Source organism: Ananas comosus, linkage group 19 (genome assembly GCF_001540865.1).
Source record: "Ananas comosus cultivar F153 linkage group 19, ASM154086v1, whole genome shotgun sequence".
Classification (NCBI taxonomy): Eukaryota; Viridiplantae; Streptophyta; class Magnoliopsida; order Poales; family Bromeliaceae; genus Ananas; species Ananas comosus.
This window is the reverse complement of record NC_033639.1, coordinates 8,412,367-8,438,967: the sequence shown is the minus strand read 5'-3', so window position 1 is coordinate 8,438,967 and position 26,601 is coordinate 8,412,367. Positions and strand designations below refer to the sequence as shown.

At 33.8% G+C, this 26,601-nt stretch overlaps 3 protein-coding genes across 5 annotated transcripts; all 3 read right to left on the bottom strand.

Annotated features, from left to right (window-relative positions):
• LOC109724881 (transcription initiation factor TFIID subunit 5) lies at nucleotides 403-15,276 on the bottom strand. Of its 3 annotated transcripts, XM_020253842.1 has the most exons (19): nucleotides 15,006-15,276; nucleotides 13,746-13,827; nucleotides 13,276-13,354; nucleotides 13,060-13,157; nucleotides 12,908-12,964; nucleotides 11,870-11,957; nucleotides 11,615-11,724; nucleotides 11,356-11,454; nucleotides 10,532-10,683; nucleotides 9,308-9,418; nucleotides 9,150-9,219; nucleotides 9,030-9,069; nucleotides 8,480-8,641; nucleotides 8,314-8,390; nucleotides 8,031-8,147; nucleotides 7,468-7,733; nucleotides 1,014-1,106; nucleotides 854-929; nucleotides 403-737 (listed from the first exon to the last, which is right to left on the bottom strand). In XM_020253842.1, the coding sequence occupies exons 1-19, from the start codon at nucleotides 15,134-15,136 to the stop codon at nucleotides 687-689; spliced, it is 1,959 nt and encodes a 652-aa protein (XP_020109431.1). In that variant the 5' UTR covers nucleotides 15,137-15,276; the 3' UTR covers nucleotides 403-686. The 3 variants fall into 3 exon arrangements, with proteins under 3 accessions (XP_020109431.1, XP_020109433.1, XP_020109432.1); XM_020253844.1 differs by lacking the exons at nucleotides 403-737; nucleotides 854-929; nucleotides 1,014-1,106 and adding an exon at nucleotides 1,270-1,859; XM_020253843.1 differs by lacking the exons at nucleotides 403-737; nucleotides 854-929; nucleotides 1,014-1,106 and adding an exon at nucleotides 7,087-7,349.
• Nucleotides 17,198-17,750, bottom strand: LOC109725144. Its single transcript, XM_020254229.1, has 2 exons — nucleotides 17,602-17,750; nucleotides 17,198-17,469 (listed from the first exon to the last, which is right to left on the bottom strand). Exons 1-2 carry the CDS (start codon nucleotides 17,744-17,746, stop codon nucleotides 17,294-17,296), a joined length of 321 nt encoding a protein of 106 aa, XP_020109818.1. The 5' UTR covers nucleotides 17,747-17,750; the 3' UTR covers nucleotides 17,198-17,293.
• On the bottom strand, nucleotides 17,824-22,599 carry LOC109725143 (alpha-soluble NSF attachment protein). The gene is made up of 9 exons (XM_020254227.1): nucleotides 22,351-22,599; nucleotides 21,346-21,395; nucleotides 21,191-21,263; nucleotides 20,926-21,005; nucleotides 20,185-20,336; nucleotides 19,080-19,239; nucleotides 18,934-18,981; nucleotides 18,604-18,684; nucleotides 17,824-18,134 (listed from the first exon to the last, which is right to left on the bottom strand). Exons 1-9 carry the CDS (start codon nucleotides 22,493-22,495, stop codon nucleotides 18,054-18,056), a joined length of 870 nt encoding a protein of 289 aa, XP_020109816.1. The 5' UTR covers nucleotides 22,496-22,599; the 3' UTR covers nucleotides 17,824-18,053.

The following is a 26,601-nucleotide window of genomic DNA, read 5'->3' as shown; positions in this document are numbered from 1 at the left end:
AACATCTGGGTCCTGGTTTTGCTCATTCAGAGTAAAGTTAGAAAAATAATGTTAAGAGTATCTTATTTTCCTCTAATACTTTTTTTTTTTTTTTTTTTTTATCAGCATGCGTATAGTAAAGTGCTCTCGAATTTTAAAGTGATCTCCAATATCAACTTTACAAGAAAAAAATAGGGCACTGTTGATTCTTTGAAGAAAAAAAGATAAAGCCATTCCTTTATAAAGTAGAATAAAATACGATATAGCTTCCCGCTAGGGGAAATTTGTACTATAATTTAAACATCTTTATTCAAATTCTCACAATATATATATCAAAATTAAAATGTCATGTAGATTCTCACTAGACAAAGGCAAGCTACGACATCTAAACCTAATATTGTGCTCTCACATTAAAGAGAGAAAAAGGAAAAAAAAAAAACATTAACAATAATGAAGAGTTCATGAGATTTTCATATACCTAAAATTGCTTGTTAAATAAGAGAATAATGTGGTGTACAGAGTACTAAATAACAATAGTTACAACATGATAAAGGCGCAGTACTGAAATGGCGCGGTTGTACCTTTCATAGGTATATTTCAACAAGAATAGTTGATAGAGGAAGACGAACTAAAAGCAAGTGCAATGATAGATGAGTGGGCTTCTCGTAGCTTGTTTTGTTGTAAGCCCGTTCAACGAATGCAGTTTACTAGCTTTTCTGAAGTGCACCAGCAGCAAATAAAAGATTCCTACGAGAAAACTGCAAAAAAGGTCCAGCAAACATTGATATAACTGTCAACTCACAAGTTCAAAAAAGAACCAAAGTGTCGAAACCAATTGAAGAGAAATGGCAAGAATGAAAGATGAATTTTGTACCCGCAAGGTAGAAACAGGAGTTGATTTGGTCGGTAGAGCTTTCAACAATCTCAAACGGCTACCAGAACTAGCTTTACTGCTTACAATAATGTTTTCATCAATATCACCACATGATAAAGAGGAATTTGATTATGTTGAAGGTGTAGATTAATCAACTTACTTCTCCATCTTCAGTGCCTTTGTGCCGGAAGTAACATCCCAGAGCTTTACTGTACAATCCGCAGAGCCGGAGGCAAGCAATGTTCCTTCACAACTGAGGCCGAGAAGAAATTAACCCTGTGAATATTTTTGCTGCTATTTGCTTCCTCTTTTTTTTCCCCCTTTTTTTGGGGGGGGGGGGNGGGGGGGGGGGGGGGGCGCTTGCGCCGGTTATTAAATGCAAAGCAGATGAGGCTGAATTTTCTACATAACTTTACAGATGAAATTCAAAGGATTATGACAACAAAGAACAAGTATCAGGGTAAAACCCATTAGCAGGCATCATTGATCATCAAGCGTTTCATTATCAAGCTCAGAGCATCACTGTACTCCGGAATAATAATAAAAAAGATGTATAAATAACAGAAGCTCTAGATTCAAGAGTCACTTGATTGATTTTCTTTTAATTTGCAATTTTGCAGCTCTTGAGAACTCATAATAACTTTAGTGCCCGTTTGCCACCAAAAATGAATTCGATAGGATAAGACGAGAGAACAATATTTGTGGATGATATTTTACTGGGTCGAAGGCTTTGGTGGCCAAATAATCCTATTAGGATAGAATTATCAGATCTCACCCTAAAGGTTAGGATTGAAGAGTATCGAATTGACAAGTCCTATTGTATCCCACCAGACTCAAATAGCAGCCATGGTCCCACGACACGTCAATCCCAAACTCTCAAATGGGATTTGATAATTCGATCCTTGCTCTTTGATCAAAAAGGCCTGCTGAGCCACTTAACCCTTCCTCTCACCCAACATCGCTCTCTTGTTGTATCCATCCAATACAAAGTGAGTGCCAAACGTGCCTTTAAGAAAAAAAAAAAAACAGGCGTAGTCCTTGAATTATTTGATTATTGATTGATCAGAAACTAAGAATAAAAATGGTCAAACCTATTATTCAAATTCCCTAAATGTAAACAAATGAAGCTTCTCAGTCAACAAAGTATAGGACCAAATCAGTGTATCAGCTACAAAATGTTTCTACAGCTTGTATTTAGGCGGTATTTGGTTCCCTATAAAAGTGCTCAGAAAAAAAATTTTCGGTTGAAAAGTGATTTTCCCTCGTTTGGTTGCTCGTAAAAAAAGTTGCTGGAAAAAATTTTTTACAGATTCTCGGAAAAAACCGAGTTTTCGTTTTCCGCCCGCCTTCGGCGGAAAACGAAAACTTGGCTCCCAAATGGGGCGGCTCACAGCCGCTAAAAAAGGCACGGTCCACGAGAAAGGCTGGTTCTCGTGGACCGCGTGAGCAGTCCAAATGGACCACTCACCCACTCCTCTCTCTCTCATATATATATATATATATATATATATGTATATATTATATATTTATATATAAGATGGTAAATTTATTATACATATTTATAAATATATATATTTATTATATATTAGTATTTTATTTTTATATAGAAATATTATTATATTATATTTTATTATAAATTTGATATATTTATTAATATCTCTAAATATATAATTCTTATATATATATGATGTAATATGTTCATTATAATTTTAAATATATTTAATTTGTATATAAGATTATAATAATAATTTATAATATTATGTTCATTATAATTTTACATACTATGATGTAATAGTAATTATATATATTTATTATATATATAATATTTTATTTATAAATTTGTAATATTATTAATATTTTTAAATATATTATATATGATGTAACATATTTATTATAATTTTAAATATATTTAATCTGTATATAAAAATTATAATAATATATAAAATATATTAATTATTATATATTAATAATATATAATAAAAAATATTAAATAGTTTTTCATCTATTTCTTTTCCTTCCAACCAAACAACCGTCATAGAAAACTATTTTTCTTTTTCTACAAACCAAACACTAACGACGTAAAACCGTTTTTCCACCGAAAATTTTTTTCCATCGAAAATTTTTTTTCCACAGTTTTACGTGAAACCAAACACACCCTTAGCCAAATAGCAATACTGTTTCACCACCCTTTCCACAAAACCCCATACTGCATGAATTGTGGCAATCCTTTCAGGTGCCTCACGAGAGGGTAAAGGATCTAAGCTCTCTTCAATGTTTCTCATCTACCAATTCCATGCCACAATTACCTGAAAAGAGCTAGAGACAGTATTCCACATTTCCACTTTAACCAAGATATCACTGATGTTGCAATAAATTCATCTCATTATTCCACTTGACATATGTGCAAGTCGATAAAAAGGAAAGATGCAACTTGATTGAATCATGTGGATCTGAAGTTCATCACGGACCTCACAGTTAATTTGCTCGTAATTCTTCATTAACTTAACAGAGATATGCAGTTACAATCATGTCTGATTTGATCATTTCTATATTTACTTTCTCATGGAGTTGCTTTTCTCTAAGTTAAAATCTTTATACCAATTTAAGACTACATGAGGTGTTTTGCTGTTCCAAAAATTTGACCGTCTATAAAAGAATAATCATATAGGGCACCTATAGCACCCTCCATTGAGTTGTTTCAGTTGATCTCGGATAAGTTACATGAGGGTATGTCCTAACCATCAATTTCTGTTAAGTCTTACCCATCAATTTCTGCTGAACCTTCATCCCTTCTCTTAATCCTAAAAACTAGCACATTATAAAATCGGCCAAATTTGTTCTTATCTTAAGATCTGTAGATTCTAAAAGTTGGCTCCCTTGTATTTGGGTCCTTATTGGCCTGGCTTCCAGAACAAACTTCTCTAATCTAGAATGCAAAGGCTTCTAGAAATTAAACATTTGGTTAACAATTATTCTAAAGCCTTCACCCTGGAACGAAGGTAAAATGAGCTTCCTTCGAAGTTCCAGACGAAACAGGTTCTGGATATGTTTTGGCGAGTAGTAGAAGATATTTTTTCCATAAAAGCTCTAATGCCTCTTCAAACAACTCTCTTCAAACAACACTTCCTTCGAAGCTCCAGACGAAACAGATTCTTGCTCTTAACATTTGGTTAAAGTGCTATTTGAGTAGAGCTGTTCAAGAAGCATTAATAGCTTATTACTATTAATAAAATGTTTTCAATCCCTTCCTGCTGGAATCAGCATCACAAGCTTCATATTGGAGATTCTGGTTTCGCAATCCAGATGCTCATTTCGAGATCTACATGATGCCTCGGTTTCCTTCTAGGCTTCTACCATATCTTGAAAAGTGTTTCCCTAGGGCTTTTTTTGCAAATGGCCCCCTAGAAAAATTTTATTTTAAAACTAGCCTCAACAAATTTATAATTACAAAAATGGCCCTATTCCTGCCACGCAGACGCCACGCAAGCGCCACGTGGGCGGGCTGGAAGCCTGCTTGGCAAGTTGAACACGGTGAATGGCTCACCGTGTTTCATATTTATATTCCTTTTTTTCTCTTTTTCAAAAATCCGAACCCGAAAATCAAATTAAAACCCGAACCAGGATCCGAACCCGGTGGGTTTTAAAAATCCATACCCATATCCATACCCGACCAAAAACCCGAAACCCAAAGCCGGACCCGAATGCGGCGGGTTTTAAAAATCCATACCGCTGGATGAAGATCTAAGGGATAAAAATTATTAAATATTTTATATATTGTATAAATAAATAAAAATAAATTATGTGTATAAATAATTTATTCGGGTTTGGGTTCGAATAATATTTCGAGTATCCATACCCATCGACATCCCTACTCTCTATTCCTCTTTTCAATATTTATATTGCGAAAAATACATATATTTGTATTTTCTCTAGACACGGTAAACAATTTACCGTATTTGGACACGGTGAATGGTTCACCGTGTTCAACTTAACACCCTAGCCTTGCCCCGCGCGCATGATGCTGACGTAGCGTCTGCGTGGCAAGGTAAGGGCCAAAAGTGCAAATATAAATTTACTGGAGCTATTTTTAAGATAAATTTTTTCTAGGGGGCTAGATGCAAAAAAAGCCCGTTTCCCTATTCTATTATTCTGTCTAGCCTTAAAAACAGGCTTTTGATCCTTTAGAGTTGGACTTTTGATCCTTTAGAGTTGGAAATGAAAAGTGAAAAACGATTAGCATAGGACTCAGTGTTTAAAAAAGCCCAAGGCGCTCCTAGGCGCAAAGGGTTGTTGGAGCCTAGGCGCAAAGCGCAAGGCGCAGGTGCGCGCCCGAGAGAGGTTAAGCGCACACTTTCATAGAATTTTGAAATAAGTAAATAATCAAGAAGTGTCTTACTATACTTTCTAATAATTATTAAGTAGCACTAAATATACTCTATAAAATCATATTATCACAATAAATATTCTATAATTACCCAAATAATCACGTATCCAAAAGGAAAAAAATTAAGAAAAGAAAACAAGCTAAACAACATATATGATAATTTTGAAAAAAAAAATAACATAGATAAAAGTAAAGAACAAATTACCTTCCAAATAAAGGTCAACATAAAGGTAACTATTAATTCACAAACATATAAAAAATTTTGATGTGAAAATCATATAATTATAAGCACAAGATCATAAAAAGTAATATGCATAAAGTTTAAAGTTTCAAGCCAAAAATCATTAAAAAAGCATCATAATCATGTGAAAGCAGTGATTAAAAAAGCGCGCTTTAATATAAAAGGAGAAGCGAGTTGAGTTGAAGAAGCAGAGAGGGATAGCCGAAGGCAACCGGAGGTGATGGACGAGCGGGAGAGAGGATCGGTCCGAGCGGAGAGAGGAAGAGGGAGCGGACTCAGCGAGAGGAGAGGGAGCGGACTCGGCGAGAGAGAGATGGAGCGGATAGATGTTTAGGGTTTAGAACTTTAGATTAGATTGGTTTTGGGTTTATTTTATATGTTTTAAACCCATTAGACCAATAAATATAGGATCCAAACCCATTAAAGCATATATTTTTAGATCCAAACCCGGTAGGATCAAATATATATTAGGCGCGCCTTTCTTGCGCCTTGCGCCTTGCCCTAGGCGTGCGCCTAGGCAGCCCAGGCGCTCACCTAAGCAATGGCGCCCGCCTAGGGGCTGCCTAGGCGCTGGCCATTGAGCCGCGCGCCTAGGCGCGCACCTAAGGCGCGCTTTTTTAATCACTGATAGGACTACAACAAAAGTATAAATACCACTTAGAATGACTGAAATCTAACTAAAGCAACAGTTTGAGGTTGCAAAATTAATGCAACAGGAAATACTGCTTTTGCACCTGTTGTTTGAAAGATGAGGCCCCATAAGACCTGGCTTTCCTTGCATGTATGCCAGCAAATAAATGAATCTTAGGGCGCACTTAGTTCGAGTTATATAATATTACAGAGTATTTCGATATATCCAGGTAGCTTGGATTTCTAAATGAGATTACTACTGATGTTGCATTAGCGCGTTTGGTTTAATGCAATAATGTAATGCTGGATTGCAGTGTTTATAACATTACTATATTTGATTTTGTCTATAAAATTCAGTAATCTTGACAATAAAGTATAATCTATTCCAAAATTGTCCTTAGCCATATTTGGCAAACTTTTTTTTTACTGTTTACAAATAATATTTTTTTTACAAAATTTTATTTTAAATAATTTAAATTTTTAAAAATTTAAAATTTAAAATTTAAATTTGAACAAAAATATATAATTTAATATTTTAATTTAAAATATAAANCAAATATAAAATATTAAATTTAAAATTTAAATAATTAAAAAATAACAATTTAAAATTTAAATTTTAAAACTTAAAATTTGATATTTGAAATTTCAATATTAAAATTTAAAATTTAAAATTTAAGATTTAAAAATTAAAATTTAAAATTTAATATTTTATATTTGACAATTCAAAATTTTAAATTAAAATTTTTAAAATGACGTATAGTAATATTTTCGGTGTAATCTTACACCTTTTGTAATCCTGCAATATCGAACAGATTACATACCGGATGAACTAAACACAGTAATCCTGGCAGGATTGCCTGGATAACCCGAACCAAACGCACCCTTAGAGAAATCACACCCACAGACAAACATTTACCTGTGCGTATTTCAGAAGTCTTGACCCAAAAAAATGTTAAAGTTCCAATTTCTAAAGCCAGATTAATAACTAAAACTAACTAGACCTTTTTTCCTTTTGAAATTGTACAATATCTTCAATCTTATCAACTGAATAAACAAGTGATAAAAATTATTCAGTGTCTTTATTTATGCCACCCATGATTAATTCTAAACTCCCCATGATTAATTCTAAACTCCTATATCTAAAAGCTCAACATAATTCACTAACTTGTGTTCATTTTAATCACATCCAAATATGGCTGCCATGATGTCCAAGTCTATATACCAAGAGACGAGGAAAAATCCTAGAAAAGCATCAAAATGTAGTGATTGCTTAGTTAGTTTTAGATTATCTTTCTAAAACCAGAAGAATGAAAATCATACAATGCAAAGAGAGGAACAAAACTGTGACAAGTTTATTACCTGAAAGCAAGTGTCCAAACACACGAGCTGTGTCCCATTAGTGGCGAAACACAGCGGCCGCTAGAAAGATCCCACATCATGATTGTGCCGTCTTCATCACCAGAAGCCATATACCTCCCATCAGGAGACATCGCCAATGATAATACCATACTCCTGTGGCCGATGAAAATACGAACACACTCCCCCGTTTGAACATCCCATAGCCTTACAGTTTTGTCGCTAGAACCAGTCGCAATGTAATTACAGTTCACATGCCACTGTACACACTGATAGATATATATTGCAGAACATACAAACACACTTGGTCAGAAAAAAATCCACTCTGAGTCTCTAACAAGAGAGAGAAAGAGAGAGAAAGAGAGAGAGAGAGAGAGAGAGAAAGCGAGCAGATAATACCAAATTGACCGAATTTAAACATTTCAGGACCGACTCAGACAATGGAATACCAAAATTGACTGCATTTAAATATTTCACGATGCGACAATGGAATTGCATTTAAACATTTCAGGACCAACTCAGACAATGAAAACCTCAAACATTATAAAGTTCAGGAATGAACTTACGTCAACATCTGAAAGATGTCCAGCCATTATGCGCAAAGGCTTGATTCTCTCCATTGACCAAATTCTAGCAGTCCGATCATGCGAACAACTAGCAAAATAATGTCCAACTGGACTAAACTGCAAAGAAGAGTAAAATACGTATACAGCATATATCAGAACCTAAAGCAAACTCGTTTATAGAATTATTGCAAAACAAACTCATTTTATAAGAGAGCTAGTAGATATGTGGTTTTCAGATATTATTAGTGTAATCGTCTAAACAGGATCAATTTTGATCTCTTACCTGAACATCCCACACTGGGTAGTTGTGTCCTTTGTAGCAAACCAGGTTACTATTTAGTTTAGTACACCATAATCTAACTGAAAAAATAATATTAATAATGACAAAAATAATAACTTAAGATGTGCAATTTATGAAGGATTGATCAATGAAGCTGAAAACTGCTTACTTGTGCAGTCTGACGACGACGATAAAAGAAAATCTCCAAAAGGGCTAAAGGTAGTAGAATAAACTGGTCCAGAGTGGCCCTGAAATAATGTGTACTGCCTCTTGCCCTCGTCTGAATTCAGCATATGCTCTTGGGCTGACCCATCTTCTCCCTGCACAGTGGCTGAAAATTGTCGTTCAATACATTGAAAGAATTTTCAATCAATCGCAATAGCAATTACACAAATATAAATATTATCGAAATTCTCAAATTCCTAACATAAACTTGTCAGAAAATCATTCACAACTTTATCAGAGTTTCAAACCTCAAAAAAGGAATAAAAAATGAATCTATGAACTTCTCTATAACATAACATTGCAAGTAAAGAAATAATGTTCAGAAGGAAACCATTTGTTGTACTAAAAACTGCATGGATCGGCTTCTAAGAGAAAAATGTATTGACAAAAAAAATTCTCTTGAAATAAATAAAGGAAAATTTGAGTTCCAATCAAGAATAGACCAATCGTGCAAAAAAGAAACTGTAAAGCAGTGGTAAAGCATCGACACTAACTCGTTTTGCCTGCTTGACCAATCTTTGACATGTCCCAAACCTGACAAAAAAAATCGATAGTTTAGCAACAAAATGAAGCTGAAATTAAAACGAAAAAACGGGTTCTAAGAAGAGAACAACCTTCACAGATGAGTCAGAGAATCCACCAGCAACCAGTGATCCATCGTTTGATATAGATGAACAATTTAATCTAAGATAAATCCAAAACAACAGTCAAAACCAAGCTAGCCACATACTAGTGCAAAACTTGGTCATGACTAAAGTACATTAGTGATTACCCATTATGTGTATTTATAAAGGTATAAAAGCTGACTGATGGCAGTGCCAAGCTGCTTAATTGTACACGGTTTCGCAAGTCCTCTAGAATAGCTTGTTCATCTTCAATAGACCTGAAAAACTATGCAAATCAAAATTTGGTATATGACAGATAAGATATACCCAAATGACCATACACACACACACACACACACACACACAGAGGTCTTGTGTGCTATTAGGAGTACGGAGGCCTTCATGCTCCTAAGCTGTTTTCGATGATGGAGCTTCCGAATCGACAATCGGCTCCGTTAAACTTGATCTAGCATATCTAAAGTATTTAGAAAATAAATTGTGGTTTTTCGATAACATTTACCTAGCAATCAAAAGGGTTCAAAATCAACAATTTTTAATGGTTGATGTATATCGTTTGTAAGTTTAACGGTGTAAAAGTATTCAAATCATATAAAATTTTGATAAAAAATTCTTTATACTATTTACTACAAGATCAATATGTCTGATAAAAAATTTTAGTGCTATATCACCACTTTTTGCGAGATTTTTATTTTCAGCCGTTGATTTTGAACCCTTTCGATCGCTAGGTAAATGATATCGAAAAACCGCAAAATTTATTCTCTAGATACTTCAAATATGCTAGATCAAGTCTAACGGAGCCGATTGTCGATTTAGAAGCTCCATCATCAAAAACGGCTTAGGAGCACGGAGGCCTCCGTGCTCCTAATAGCACACAAGACCTACTCTCTCTCTCTCTCTCTCTCTCTCTCTCTCTCTCTCTATATATATATATATATTGCTCATATAGAGTTGATAATTTCTATAGCAATAATATAGTTATCCTAGTAACAGAAAGTATAGATAGGTCAAGTTGGCAAAGAGTTGGTCCATGTTTTATAAGCAAAAACAAAAGAAAATTAAAAACTATTTTATTGAAGTTTTGGACAATATTTGCTCTTGAAAATTCTGTAGGCACTAAAAAAAAAACTGAGAACACATTTTACTTCAAAAATAAAGCATCATTCTTTGCAGCAAACTGCAAAGCTAATATGGAGCCCAATTAAATATGGCCATCTACAAAAGGAAAAGGAATAAACAAGAAATAGTTCGTTAGGAAAAAAATAATAATATCAACTTGTGCATGGAAAAAATGGCATACCAACTTGCATATGTATTAAAAAAAAAAAAAACAGAAAAAGAGATTAAAGAATAAGATGGGAGAAGGGAAATACATTACAGGTAGAGGAAGTTCTGGTTTCACTCGAGGAGCCATGGACACCATGCTTGTCTCGGAGCGAACGTTCTTTCCCGTCACACCAACAAGCTTGTCCTTCTTCAGCTTCTTGATAGAAGCACCCTGCTTACCTCCATCTGTTGATCTCTTCTGGAGCAAAAATTTTCAAAACGTGTTAGGGTTGAACCCAGAAATCAAGAAACACATATACAAGACAAATGCACAAGACATTCTTACGGGCCACAAATAAATTCGATTGGGGTAAACATAATGTGCAAAATGTAGTCTTCGTGTATAACTGCAGGCCAAGCAGATATATAGACGTATAGGCAGTATAGATGTAAAAACAGAATAGAACAACATACAACTAAATATATTTTAACTTTTTTGAACACAAAAGAATAAGCAAATATCCGAGTATTATCTAGGAGTTGCTTGGCTGATCTCATGAAATTTCATGCAACAGTTTCAAGTTAGTGGAGAAAAAACCTACAAACTAATGCTGGTAATGCATAATCCATGTCAGTGACATTATTAATCTGAAGAAGCATCACAGCTGCAGTGAATGACCATTATCAATACAGTAAGGGACCATTATCAATACAGTAAGACCTCATCTGCAGCAAATCACATTTTTCTTATTTTTCTCACTTCAAATTCTATGCCCTAGGATGCGCCGGCAGATGTTGGACTGTAACCAACAATAACAACAATAACCGCTCCGCCCACGCCACCCCGAAAAAAAAAAAAGGATGGGCATGGTATCAAGCAAGGACGAAGATTTCCAATTGCAAGACTCAAATTTGTGAAGCAATTACTTGCCTTGTTATCTTCTGGGTCTACCTCCTTGCTTTCAACATCAGCCTTCTCAGAATCTGAAAGTGCTCTTTCCAAACGTTCTTCAATTGAATCTTCAAGTAACTACAAGTATACAATATTTTGGATGTGGTAAGCAAGAAAGACTGGTCTAAATCCAGATCAAGAAAAACAAAAGATTTCAAGGTTACAATCTAGACATAACAATTCAGTCATACTCATGTAAGTGGAAAGTGCAACAAAATATGAGCTGAATGATACCCACCCCCCAGCGTACTTCCTTCTGATTTATCTGTTTGGCTTCATCCTGGCTGCTCCCCACGAGAGCAACGACATCGGCATCATCAGCAATTGAAGAGGGCTTTCCAGCAGAAACTGCCAAGATTGCAAATGAACAAAAATCAATGTTCACGATAAAAAAAGAAAAAAAGAAACTAGAGATAGAAAAAACAAGTATCACCGAGTTTATTTCATAATAAGGAGCACAAAGAATTTAGGACAAGTAAAAAAAAGATTGTACCTTCAAAGTTTATGTGTTCATTGATAATCCCCAGCATAGCAATAGATTGCGTCTTCTGAAGATATTGCAGAAGAAGATCATAGGAATACTGCAGTTGGAGAAGCTAAGAGTTAGCATCATCTGCAATGATCCCAACAGCTATTAACTCTTTAATAGAAATACCCATCAATCAAGAAAAGCAATCACAAATCAAAGATAACCATCTGACATAAAAAAGACAAGACTCTGAAGGTTGTGGTAGAATATGCCCCCAATTCAAGATAATAAGGCTTCAGCATGGACACGTATAGAAGTTTTGGGAGTTTCATAGTCAGATCATTTCAGCTTAGGGCGCCATGTAGAAAGCGAAACAGCGAACTAGCCTTGACCTCAACCTAAAGATTTTAAAAATCCAACAGAGTAGGGCTTCCAAGCTAATGAAAAGCGACCACACTATTGCTCTTGCCCTTGACAAACAACTCCCTACAGAAAGAGGGTGACACCTAGAACTGGTAACTTGAATCACACGAGTCTACTACAGGATTTACGATGCTTAAGCCGAATTACTAAAATCTACTAAATGCGAATGCAACTTTTTCAACAGTAAGGACGTAGGACTATAAGGGTGCAACCGTAATAATAATGATCTGTGGGTTTTACTATACAAGAGTTTTCACGGAAAACTAGTACAAAGAGTGATTCATGGGAGGTTATGTCATGCATCTGAAAGAAACATTTTTAACAATTTATAACATAAGAAGTATGTGGAATGGCTAAAAAGTTTTGAGTTATTTGCTAATAACATACTTCTGCATCAACCTAGAGCAGCTAAATGGTTTGAAATCAAGAAAGAATGCACCTGTCAACAATATTGAAGAAATATATGGCTAACATATCAAATGTTCAGTGCAAGAATCCAAAAATTTAAATAGTCTTTTCGAAAAAAAATTGCAAAAATGTGCAAAGATATATCTTGACGTCGAATAGATGATGCAACTTTCATCGCCTAATAGAACAGTAACAGGTCAATAAGAGAAAAAAAGTAATGCATGATGGCACCTCACATAATTTTATTTTAACTTTGCTCTGCCGTAGAGTACGAGCCAATTCCATTTCCTGAAAGGTAATGACATGTGATGAAATAACCAAAATTAACATTGCTGGAGGATAGTAATATACAAAAATATGTAATATAGGACACAAAAGAGAACCTCCAAATGTGACGGAGAAAGGATGCCTTCCAACTTTTGAAGATCCCGCAAATGCATTAGTTCATGATCTTCACGAAATGTATGGAAAAATGTCCGAGCTGAAGAATGTTCACAGCAATACTTTCAACAACAAACTAAATGTAAAATACTACATAAACAATCAATTACATGCCAACAAATTCCGAGAAGTAATTTGAAACCGAGTTAAAAATGTACCTTCCTGCATATGTCCTTCTGCCACTAGATCCATGAAGCAGTGTATAAAAACAGGATAGAGCACTCGAAGTAGTTCATGCTGCACAGTTTAAAGCTAAACACCTAATTATAATTGTAAAGCAAAATTTATAATACAAAAGAATATTAAAAAGATAAGATTAGTAGTAAAAGCTAATTAAAGCAAAATAATTACCATATATCTTAAACCCTGGAAATGCATAAAAGACAGTTATTTCATGTTTCAGCAGGAACAGAGCTAAGTTTTGATTAAGCCTTCCCCTTAACCTTTACTGAACCATTATGTAAAACTTTTTAAATATAAATTTACATATATCCAATGTTATGTGTTAATTAACATAGGAACTACCAGCTATGATCAAATCATATTGGCCACGATAAACCAAATAATCATGAGATCATGGAAGTAGATGAGGACGAAACTTGTGTTTCGCATTATTATGAGGGGTTACCTTGTACAAATCTAGTGAACTGTACGCCCATGATCTCAGTTTGCTGTAACCATCATGGTACCGCACTGGGTCGTTCTCTAATCTGTCAAAAGTGTATAAAAATATATGCCAATAAGAACTGTCAGAAATTATCTGTAGATTGACTAGTATTCTGTGCTTTTGCACATAACTATCTGAAGTAGCCAACAGATCTCCTGCGATTACTCACTACAAGATAAAAGAAAATACAGTAAACTGAAAAAAAAACATGGTGCAGCAATTATTTAACAAAAAAGAAAAAGAAAGGTTCCATAAATCCACATGAGTCTTGGCAGCTCGGCAGCACATAGGTTTGCGCCATGCCCTATAGATAGGTAAGTATTATTCCCCAAACATTTTACTGTTCTCTAAATCAAATCATCTACCGAAAATTCGCCCTAACTTCATCTTTGATGAGGTTAGAACCCAACTCAAGCTGCTCACAAACCAGCTAGCAACCCGCTGGTGCTGAAGTACCTAAATTTACTAAATTCAAATCAAATCCCTTTCCCCACTTAAAAACATGCATTTGCCAAGTACCAAGCAAATACAAGCTTTTGAAGGAAGCAACAAGTATAAAAGCTCGTTTATGGAATTATGATAGAAGAACATATAGAATTGTCACCAAAATACAGCACATAGAACTTGTATTAGAAAATTTTCATTTTTGATGACGAAATCATGGATAAAAAAGGGGCGGAAAAAAGTAAAAACACACAATTTTACATGGTAATAGTAAAAAAAGCCTAGTAAACCTTCCCGCTCTCTGTACAACAACTACAAGATAAAGACAATACATTCAAATTAAACAAAAAGTTTACATATTTTCTACAAAATTACCATAGATTACCAAAATTTACCAGCTTAAATGCTCGAGAATCAGCATAATTAACTAAAACAAGTTGACGAAACTACAGTAAGCAAGACAAACCAAACAAAGATCTACCTTTTTCGTTAGTTCGTATCTCATGCTGAATACTTAATCAACTTCAGTTACTAGATTCGGATTCTAAGTAAAAAAAAGGAAGGGATTCGCCCAAATTAACAAATAATATTACCTCAAACCCTCTTAATTTAGCATAGTCAACTAGACCAAGCTGAAGACATTACTGAAACCAAACATAATCAAACAAAAATCTTTCTTTTTTCTAATGTGCATCTCCTACTAGTCCCCGATCAACTTGAGTTACTTTATCGGGGATTCTAACAAAGAAAACCGAAGGGCGTCGAGCGAATCCAAACCTAGTGAGTACGAGATCGTTGTGGGAAGAGGCGGAGAGGCGATTCTGATCCTGAAGCGCGAGGTCGCTGAGTTTGAAGCCCTTCTTCCTCAAGTACGCGTGCACCGCTTTCTCGAGCTCCTCCTCCTCCATTGGGGATCGGAGAGAGAAGCGAAACCTTCGCTAGGGCTTGAGATGGAGGGAGATTGGGGGAGATCCCTTTGTACTTTTTCTAGGGTTTAGCCGCGGCCCCCGTATGCGCTAATTAAGCGACGGATGATACGAAGGGGTGAGAAGAGACGAACATCTGGTCGCGAAATGACGGGTCTGTTTTGTAACTCGGTTGAACCGGTCCGGTTCGACCGGTTGGATCGTGAACCGATTGTTCATCCGGTTCAGTTAATTGAGAATATGTGAGACCTTTTAAAAGCTGAAGTACTAAAAAAAAGTGTCTCAATTCCTTAACGCTTTTTACAGTTTAGGCCTTATTTGTATTCATAGCTAAAAAACTTCATACAATTTTTATTCTGTAATTTTGATTTAAATAAAATATGAAATTCTAAAACTATAAAAAAAATTTCCATAAATATCGTACAACTCCACAGAATTTATAATAATTAAAGTTTTAAAATTTTAAATTTTAAAATTCAAAATACTAAATTTAAAATTTAAAATTTAAAATTTAAAATTTAAATTTAAATTCACGTATTAAATTTAAAATTTGAAATTTAAAATTTAAAATTTGAAATTTAAAATTTAAAATTTGAAATTTAAAATTTAAAATTTGAAATTAAATTTTAAATTTTAAATTTTAAAATTTAAAATTTAAAATTAAAAGTTTAAAATTAGAGGTTTTAATTTTAAATTTAAATTTCAAATTTTAAAGTTTGAAATTTGAAATTTAAAATTTAAAATTTAAAATTGAAATATGAAATTATAAATTTAAATTTTAAATTTTTGGATTTTGAATTTTCAAAATTAAAATTTGAAGTTTGAAACTTGAAATTTGTAATTTGAAATTAGAAATATGAAATCTGAAACCTAAATCTTAAACTTAAAATTTTACACTTAAATTGAAATTTTAAGTTTTATTAAAATTTTAAAAATTTTAAAATTTAAAATGTACAATTTAAACTTTAAATTTTGAAATTTAAATCAAAAATATATATTTAAATTTTGAAAATTTAAATTTAAAAATTACAAATTACAAATTTAAAAAAAATTCAAATTTACATATTTAAAAATTTGAAATTTAAAATTTAAATTTGAAATTTGAAACTTGAAATTTGAAATTTAAAATTTTCAAATTAAAATTTAAAACAAATTTTGAAATTTATAATTTGAAAATTGAAAATTAATATTTGATATTTGAAAATTAAGATTTGAAATTATAAACTGAGAAAATTTAAAATTTTAAATTTAAATTTAAATTTAAATTAAATTTAAATTGAATTTTAAAATTTTAAAATTTTAAATTGAAAATCTAGATTGAAAGTTAAAATTTGGGAAAACTTCAAATACCCCCCTGTGGTTTCACTTTTTCTCACTTTAGTAACCTGTGGTTTAAAGTGTATCAAGTTACTACCCTGTAATTTTGCAATTGTTCACTTTAGTGCCCTGTGGTTTAAAGTGTATCAAGTTAGTACTACGTGGTTTCGCACTTTCTCACTTTAGTACCTTGTGGTTTTGTACTTTCTCACTTTAGTACCATGTAGTTTAAAAACCACATGGTACTAACTTAATACAAAAATAAAACCATAGGGTACTAACTGGATACAAAAATAAAACCACAAAGTACTAACTTGGTACAGTTTAAACCACAGGGCAAAAGTGAGAAAGTGCGAAACCACAGGGTACTAACTTGATATACTTTAAACCATAGGGTACTAAAATGAAAAAGTACGAAACCACGGGGAGGGTTTTTGAAGTTTTCCCTTAAAATTTTATGTTAAAATTTAAAATTTAAAACTTTGATACATTTTTGGATAAGGGAGCCCAAGAATAGTAAAAAAAAAAAAAAATCCGTTTAGAGTGGAAATGTGGAATGTAGCTTTACTCCATTTTTTGAAGTATAATATAACTATACTCTAAAAATTACAATTTTTTTCTTTTTCTCTCAAATACTTCACAATAATTTTCCTATGCTCCGTTTTTAGGGGCATGGAGGAATGTTAATTTTATCCAAATCTCCAATTCATCTACTAAAGAAATAGCAAAGGTATGTTTGGCCCTGAAGGGCAGGAGAACTGAACTTAGGGTAAGTTTGTTTCACCCAAACTCATGGTCGAACTTTCGAGCTTGTTTAATTTGCTAGCACTCATGTTTAGAACGTGCTGGCAAAATGGAAATCTGGCAAAGAAACAGTTTAATGAGGGAGAAACTGCGAGTTTCAGAAACTAGCCTTCGCGCCGGAAAGGCATGAACAGAAAAGACTGGAGATGAGCAGTGGTTTGGCAGCAGCAGCAAATCAGCACCGTGGTGGCCACCTTTCAGATGAAGCAGAGAATTTGAAACAGCTTTCAATGTCGGCATGAACAAAATTTACACTAAGACGATAAAAGATTGAAACAAAAGATCAAACTTCTCCCATATTTGTTAACATAGAGATGGGAACTAACCGCAAACATAAAACTCGACGCGTAATGCAACAGCAAGCTGGGTTTCAAACCACAGCCGTACGGACCAATTTGCAAGTCTATTGGCACGAGCGGCCACCAGCCTGAACATGGCAGCAATGCAAGGAAGAATGAACTTACCAAACATTTCCAATGGAACTACGACACAAAATGGAAATGATAGCAATGCAAATACCGATGCCGATCAACAGTACAACCCTCGAATAAACCAATCACTGATCTTATTGCAACAAAGTATAGGCAACATAGAAGTACCTCAGGGGCAGAGCAGGGGGGAAAAAGCAAACATCTACAGGAGTTTTGCACACATATTTGAACATAAAAAAGTATAGACCACCTCAGCTGTTATATCCAAACACGCTAAATACATAGGAACTCCACAGAATTAGTGATAATACAACAAAGTCCGCTGAAGTTTAAGGCCTTCAAACAATTTAAGTCAGATCATCTTCCTCTTCTTCCTTAGCTTTTAGAGCATTCTTGCTTCTTAGTAAAAGAGTGGTTTTCCAAGGATCCTGCATCCGTTCAAACAGCGTATTAGAAGGCAATACGATTACAAATCTGTCGGAGAAGTGCTTCAAATTGGGAACAAGGCATCACCCAAATTGCTTCTCACAAAGCCAAGGGTAAACTCAAAAAGGGGCACTGCGGTGCAGCAAATTTTCACACCACTGCCTGGATTTAGTTTTGGACCAACTAGATGTCCCGAGATTGTTATTCCGGTTTTCTGTGAACCGCATTAAAATTTGGGTTCAAATCAGGCTCTGATCCTGTCTGGGTCAGATTTTGAACTAAAGTCAACATGAAACCCGACTCCAAACCCAAATACTAACAGAATTAACAAGTTTCGATCAAATCTGAGCAAACACGATCAAGTAATAGAAGGGAACAATATTAACATCTTAAAAGATTGTTGAACATGCATTACACCAGCATAAATAAACAAGACAGTTTAGAGCATGCTTTTGCCAAGTCATAACATACCAGTCGAGTCATGCTATCATACTCCTTGATGAAATCAGTGAATTTGACAACATCTCCTTCATCCATAGAAGCTGCCAAATCCTGTTATATAATTACAAAACTCAATTAGCAAGAGTTAGTTCACATAAGAATCAATTACTGTGGGGCACCGAACTGTTGTGAAATCCTATGCACAAGATTGTAAAGAACTTCAAAGAAAACCACAGAAATTTTATATGGCTCAAGAATCTTCACACTACTCGTACCACAAAAACAATAGCTTGTTATCGAAAAGACAATAGCACAAGATGCGCAAAAAATTGCAAGATTAAATAGTAGGTTGGATCTTACAGCTAGCAGTTTGTATTCTCTAGTGCCAGAAAAGGTAGGATCAAGTTCCTGTAAAATGAATAATATGCAAATTCAGATTGCTGTGTTCTATAAAGGGCAGAAAATTCAAATATTTTGATTTTTGAAAGAATTTTGATAAATCGAACCTGATATCGCTCCAGTGCATTTGTAATTGCAACAACATCACCTTTGCAAAGTTGGCAGATACCAGCATTAAGGAGAATTCCTTTGACACTGTACTTCAGAAGACTGTTGTTGATTGATTGCCGTGCTATTGCTTCAAATATCTCAATTGCCTTTGGGTATCTGAAAAATTTCCCAACCATGTTAGCAATCCTAGTATACTTCAGCATATAAGTCTCAAAAATGCACTGAATATGACAATGCAAGATGTTCCATGATGAATTATATGTGAATCCAAGAGACTGAAAAATTACTACTTATAACAAAAGTCATAGTTGGGCTTAAGATTTAATTGTTTCCTTGTAGCAATTAAGACAACTTCACAGGTCAAAGATTGGAAGAGGAAGAGTTAAAGTTAATTCTACTTGTAATTTCTGAGACCATCAAGAAAAAGAACCACATGGATGCATACGAAAGTACCAATTCATCCATACACCTAAAAGAAACATAGAACTGATTTAAGGGCTTAATAAGAGAAACCATTAGCATTGGAAAGAAAATTTCAAACTTTTTAGTCAGCTAATAACAAGAAGGAACCACAATTCCAAATACTCAGGTGTAATTTCGGAAAAGAAAGAGAACCAGACCAAAGAGTATACAATAATCAACCAGAAGAAAATACAAGAATAGTAACAAGTAACAACAATCAACAACAACATGAATTGTAAATTGCAGCATATATATGTCCCACACCCACAGTGCACTACAACAAATCAAAGTGCATCACAGTGTTGAATAATTCTAGAAGCTGAGTTAAACTCCTGCTTTCTCTCACTTGAGCTCAGACCAACAAGAGCAAAAGCCATTGGATATAAATAACTGACTGAATATAACAAGGAATGAGAAATGGGTTTACTGCAAGTTTTATTTGCAAATAAATAAGCATGATGTGAATAATAGACCTAGAGCCATAAAACAACATAACAGGGATCCATGAGTGTGTATGCAGATTCCAATTCATGGAACTTACTGCTCTAAAAAGAAGAGAATTGATTTTTCGATACAACAATCAAATTTTTAAAATTGCTGCATGCATATACAATATTTAGTAAATGACGTCATTCTTACTGTTCCAGCTGTGCAGAAAATTCTGCAACCTTCTGCTTGCACTGGTTTGCAGAAGTCGTCACTTCTTCACTCTGGAAAAGATCGGCAGCCCGTTCATAGAAATCTATAGCCTTTTCTAAATCCTGTTCCTGCTGGTATAACTCACCAAGCTCCTGCAAAATGAAATATAAGATGTTACCCAGACAACATTTTCTCAAAAAGCAGTCTGCAAGTACAGGTTTTTGTAGGCCACATATATATATATATATATATATATATATATATATAGAGAGAGAGAGAGAGAGAGAGAGAGAGAGAGAACTAGGCTGGAATACTATTAATAGCACCAATGACTTGGTGCTATTAAGTTTTTTGCCCTTGGATTAAAAGATGTGCAGTTAGGATGAAGAGACAACGGAAAAAGAGAAAAACGAAGATAAAAAAGAGGAAAATGAGACAAGGGAAAAAGAGAAAAAAACGAAGATAAAGAAGAGGAAAATGAATTATATATATATATATAACAACCATCCCTTCTACAAACATATAGCAGCCATTTCAAAAGAGGCACGTTCATCTATACACCTACCATTCGGAGGGGAGGGGCGGTGGTTGGGGGTTGGGGTGGGGGTGGGAGAGAATAACAAATGGTGAAAATATGGCTTGCTTACCAAACAAAACTAGTTGTAAATCTGATATATATATTAATTGGTATATAATACGAGTATAGTACAAACTGTTTTTTTTCTCTTAAGGAGAGAATACCTTGCAGTATCTTGCTGCCATGTTCAATCTGCCAATCTCTAAGAAAAGGTTAACAGCCTGGTTCAAGGCTTGTGCAGCATCTGCAGATAAGGATATTGCATGGCAAAACAGACAATTAAAATGCTGAAACATGAAAAGAATAAAAAAAAATGCAAATCCTAACACACAAAAACTCGAGGCGAAAGAAAAGGTAATTTGGCACTGCTGAAAAAAATGTTATCTAAAAGTCCTACAGCAGATAAAAGAAATTCTTAAACATAAGTACCTTTAGGTGAGATTTTCTTATAACAATTTGCAGCATCCACATAAGCTGAGGCAGCTTCATGTTTGCTCTCTAACTGCCAGTTGAGAAACAAGATTTGGGTTCTAATCATGCTTATAACAATAAATTCAGATATCTCAAGGTGTAATGGAATGTACCTTCAAATGACAGTTAGCAAGTTTGATATATACTGCTCCGGCCCTCTCCCCTGCAACACCAATGACAGATAGGTAAGCCTAAAAGAACATGTTCAAACAATCCTTTCGTTGCAAAGATTGTCGAATGACTTCAATTAATCGACAAGAAATCCATCGTCTACTGCATCATAAGCAAATTGGCTGTTGAAGAATAGTTAGGTAATGCCCAGTGAATGTCAAGACACAGCTATGAAAAAATGATACGATATACATAAGTCTCAGACAATGGAAGAAAAATACCATTTGATAAAAATACATGTGGGTGATCGCAACATACTAATAGCATTGGATATAAAATGCTAGGACGAGCCAGAGATCTCGAAGTCCAGAAGCATGCAATGATAATTAATCACATTTACAGATACAATAACATATCAATCTTCGAGAAAGCGGTGAAATGATCTCTCACTATAACTTTAACATGCTAGAATCCCTATCGTTCATCGTAATTTCCGCATGCAACAAGAATTTTTAGCTCCGCACATAAATCAATCTCCACTGTCCAATCATTCCAATCAAATTTTTAAGCAAGACCCTGACACGCTCCCCATAATTTCCCAATTAGGGTTTGATTTCGAACATTTTCCAATCTAGAAAGAGGTGTTTCTGCAAATTCCTAAAGAGCTTGTTTAAGATTAGTTCCCTTATTTCGAACAAATTCAAATTATGCTGTATATCCTCTTTAATAACAGATGAATCACATAAGCCCCCTTTTCTAATTATATCTCTATTTCCCTCTTTACGAGCTCCGATCCTCTCAAAGCGATCAAATTATCCGCACCAACACGATCAAACCCTATCAGATCCGCGCAAAACAATGCAATCGAATCCGATCCGACCACGCCAAAGATCAAAAGCATGCGATCGAAACACCGAGTTCACCGACCAACGAAGCGCAAACAGATCGAAATCAACACAAATTGGAGAGGAAAAAAAAATAAAAGGGGGTAAGGAGATCTCGATTACAATTTTTGGCGAGCTTGAAGGAGTTCCCGGCCTTGTCGAAGAGATCGGCGGCGTCCTCGTACTTGGATCCGAAGAGGCCCCACCCCGTGAGCTTCTTCTCCGCCTTCTTCTCGAAGTCGTCGCCCCGCGCCTCGTGATCCGCCATTGCCGACCCCTCCCCGTCCTCTGTCGATCTTCGCCGCTAAGGTTTTACGAGTCTTTTCCCTTCTCTTCTCTTCTCTCTCTCTCTCTCTCTCTCTCCGCATGAAATGAGAGAGAGATTATAAGAAGGGGAAAAAGTGAAAAGAAAAAATAAAATAAAATAAACTTCAGATACCACTCCCTTAGTTTCNGCTAAGGTTTTACGAGTCTTTTCCCTTCTCTTCTCTTCTCTCTCTCTCTCTCTCTCTCTCCGCATGAAATGAGAGAGAGATTATAAGAAGGGGAAAAAGTGAAAAGAAAAAATAAAATAAAATAAACTTCAGATACCACTCCCTTAGTTTCCCACTTTTTCACTTTAGTACCTCTGGTTTAAAATATATCAAGTTAATATTATATAGTTTTATTTTTATCTTTTTTATTAATTTTTTATAAATATTTTATTAAATTATACATAAAAAACTTCAGATATCCTATCTATGTTTATCGAATATTTACTTTATTATTTTTTAGTTTTAACTTTATTACTAATTTAACGAAAAAAATTATTAAAATTGATAATAAAAAACTAAAAATGAAACCACAACACTAAATTAATACACTTTAAATCATAGAGTACAAAAATTAGAAAGTGTGATGCCACATGAGTGATATTTGAAGTTTTTTTAAAAAAAAAAGAAAGAGAGTTAATTACATTATTGGTCCTCAACGTTTCAACAGTTTTTTACTTGAGTTTTTAACTTTTACAATCAAATACTCAATCTCTTAATTTTATTATAATTATATTTCAATCGTTAAAAATAAATTAAAATTAATAGACATAGCTTTTTTTTTGCATATCAATTTTGATCTCCAAATTTTACATATTTTTCAGTTTAGTCTTTAAAATTATAAATTCAAAATTTTAATTTAATTTCAAAATTAATATTAAAATTAAAATTAAAAACTAACTAGAAATTAGAATTTTGAATTTGAATTTAAAGTTACAATTTTGACTTAAAGCTGCATTAAAATTTTGAATTAGTATTTAAATTTTAAATTTTAATTTTAAATTGAATTTAAATTTTGAATTCAAACTTAAAATTTTGATTTTAATTTTGACATTTGAATATGCATTGAAAATCAAAATTTTAAATGTAAAATCAAATTCAAAATTTTGATTTTAAATTTTAAATTTGAATTTGATATTTGATATCAATTCTAAATTTGAATTTAAATTTTGAATTCAAATTCACATTTTGAATTTGAAATTCCAAATCAAAGTTTGAAACTAAACTAGAATTATAATTCAAAATGTGAATTTAAATTTAAAATTAAATACAAGATCAGAATTTGAATTTGAATTTAATTTGAATCCAATATCAAAATTTATATTTAAAATTTAAATCATAAATAAAAAATTTAGATTTGAATTTATAATTTAATTCAAAATATAATTTAAATTTTAAATTTAAGTTTATAATATAAAATTAAAATTAAATTTATATAATTAACTGGCGCTGGCATAGCGCCATGACAGCGTATTTTTTTAATTTTAAAATGAAAACCAAAGTAAAAAGAGATGCAAAAATTGGGACAATTAATCCAAAAAAATGGTGAGAGCTTCCTCAATGTTAGGCTTCTGATACACCATTCACGCGACCTAAAGATGCGCGGTTTTGTGATGGACGACAGATAAAATAGTCTCATGTGAGGCAGTGTCGCACCAGATTTTTGTTCAAGGAATTGAGGGTGCGATAGGTTCTGATTATCCTGGCAGGATTACTGGTAATCCTGTCGGGATTACTCCATTTGGTTTCAAAATGCACTCATCATATTTATTTTTTCTAAAAAAATTCAATTGTTGTGCATGTACTTTGAGGTATTTTTTTTTTACTTTAATATTTTATTTTATGATCAGAAATGTTTTAATTCTAATAACTCTAAAATCCTAAAATCTTAAAAATACTACAATCCTAAAGTCTAATTTTAAACAGAGTTAATTAATAAAGATAATATGGATAATTTTATAAAATTAAAAGGGTACTTTTGATTTTGACAATTTTTAGAAATATCTATGTAAATAGGAATAACTATTTTATTTTTATCTCACTATAATGACCCTCCCTTAAATATTAAATTAATATATTTTATAAACCACAGCATAATCATGTAAAAAATATATATAATCTAGTAAAATGTTATAGTTTGTCTGTAGTTTGTAAAAGGCTAAATTACAGAAAACCCCCTGTAATAATCCGATTTTTCACTTTTCCCCCTGACATTTAAAAACCTACACTTTGCCCCCCTGTAAAATGAAAAATGTTCACAGGGGGTTACGGTGTGTAAAATGACCATTTTGCCCCTCGCCATTGTCGTCTTCTTCCCCATCTTTCTCAGCTGCCCCTTCGTTTGGCCGCGATTCCCACCTCAATCGGCCGCGATTTCTCTTTATTTTCTTCTCCACCTGCTCCCCTTCTCCTCCTGCACTCTCGCCGCCCTCGATTTCGGCGACAATAGGAAAAAACCGAGGTGGGCGACAGTAAGAGAAGGGCAAAGCAGGTGAAGGCGAGGCGGCGGAGGACGGCGAAGGGGATGTGGGTGAGGGCGAGGCAGTGGAGGACGGCGAGGCGGCTACGCGGCGAGGCGGCGGCGAGGTGGCGAGCCGGAGGGAGTCGAAGCAACAGGGAGATGGCAGAGGGGTATTTTCGGCATAAAAATATATTTTTTAACGGAATCCTGACGGAACCCTAACGGTAGAGAGTGAAGTGCACATTTTTTATTTTACAGGGGGACAAAGTGTAGGTTTTTAAATGTCAGGAAGGGAAAGTGAAAAAGCGGGTTATTACAAGGGAGTTTTCTGTAATTTAGCCTTTGTAAAATGTATCCTTTTATTATTTTCTACTTTGCAAATTTTAGTACTCTACTATTATACTTAACACCAAAACCTTATGATACAAAGAAAAATAATCACAAAATTGCAAAGTAAAACTTTTAAAACCACATAGCGTCGAAGTGAAAATATTCTAACCTACAAGGGGCAAAATTCAAGTTTTTCCTTATTTTTTAATTGAGATATTTGCTTTCTTAATTTCTAATTACTTAAAATTAAAATATTTTAGTCAAAAAAGCTAGAAATTTTATCAAATTGAATAATTAAATTTATAAATATTAATAATTTTAATCACTATTTAGCTAATAAAGTTAAAATAATTAACATCTAATGGCTCTTATAACCTTTAAATTTTGTGAAATTTGCAACTTAACTAACTGTAAATTTCAAAGTTAAACTAGTGCCACTCAAATAACTGGAAATTAGGGGGGCTGTTTTTAAAACAGGTTGTAGTTCAAGTGTCTTCGTACATTTTTATTATCAAAATCTAATCAAGCATATGAAAATATAGAGCACTTAAAAAGCATGCAAGTGTATACAAATTATAAATACTATTTAATATATAAGAAATAAGTCTCTAAAAGTTGTATTTTATATGTAAAATTAATAGTATAATATGCCCTCTAAAACTTTAAAATAGACCAAACTACTCTTATTTATTTAAAAAAATTCTTTTAAATATTCCCTTGTGCACCGAGCTTATCTCTTTTCACACTGAGTTTCATTTATTTCTACACTGAGCTTTCTATATTTTGCTGGATCTCCTAAACCCTACTGGGTTCGTGTTGCACCATTCTGAAGACATGCCGACGGAATGGATAGTGGTCGTTGTATCGCTGTGAGTGATTGTTGGAGCCTCGCACGTGGAGGGACAATCTCGCTTTTAGGACAGTGCTTTAGCACGTCTCAACTCACAGGCCTCGTCTATTCTCTTCTTAATATTTACTCATTGATCGATTCATGCATGCATTTTAAAATACTTGTTAGAACTTCGTGTTTCTGAATATTTTCAAAAAGATATAATTTTTACTAAAGATTTAGAAAGAATTTTTCCAACAAGTTTCACTCTGATACTTAAACATTTTGAGTTTGGCATTGAAGATCTTAAACTTCCAAATTTGTTGTAGGCTTATTTTTACAACTAAGATAAATTATTGCCTGCACCCAGTGCACATTATTTCCCCGCACAATTCATACATCCATCGTTAAACTTTCATCTCATGTTCCAATCCTACCTCCTA

What these genes read in the sequence shown, in the direction of transcription:
- LOC109724881 (XM_020253842.1), bottom strand. Translation starts at nt 15,136, where the DNA reads ATGGAGGAGGAGGAGCTCGAGAAAGCGGTGCACGCGTACTTGAGGAAG. An exon ending in TGAACACATAAACTTTGAAG is followed by an intron (nt 11,725 to 11,869) that starts GTACAATCTTTT and finishes CAATCTTGGCAG; the next exon opens with TTTCTGCTGGAAAGCCCTCT. An exon ending in CTCCTGTTTCTACCTTGCGG is followed by an intron (nt 738 to 853) that starts GTACAAAATTCA and finishes CCTTTTTTGCAG; the next exon opens with TTTTCTCGTAGGAATCTTTT.
- LOC109725144 (XM_020254229.1), bottom strand. Translation starts at nt 17,746, where the DNA reads ATGTTTGGTAAGTTCATTCTTCCTTGCATTGCTGCCATGTTCAGGCTG. An exon ending in CGTCGAGTTTTATGTTTGCG is followed by an intron (nt 17,470 to 17,601) that starts GTTAGTTCCCAT and finishes TTCATCTGAAAG; the next exon opens with GTGGCCACCACGGTGCTGAT.
- LOC109725143 (XM_020254227.1), bottom strand. Translation starts at nt 22,495, where the DNA reads ATGGCGGATCACGAGGCGCGGGGCGACGACTTCGAGAAGAAGGCGGAG. An exon ending in TAAGAAAATCTCACCTAAAG is followed by an intron (nt 21,006 to 21,190) that starts GTACTTATGTTT and finishes CCTTATCTGCAG; the next exon opens with ATGCTGCACAAGCCTTGAAC. An exon ending in ATGATAGCATGACTCGACTG is followed by an intron (nt 18,135 to 18,603) that starts GTATGTTATGAC and finishes GAACGGATGCAG; the next exon opens with GATCCTTGGAAAACCACTCT.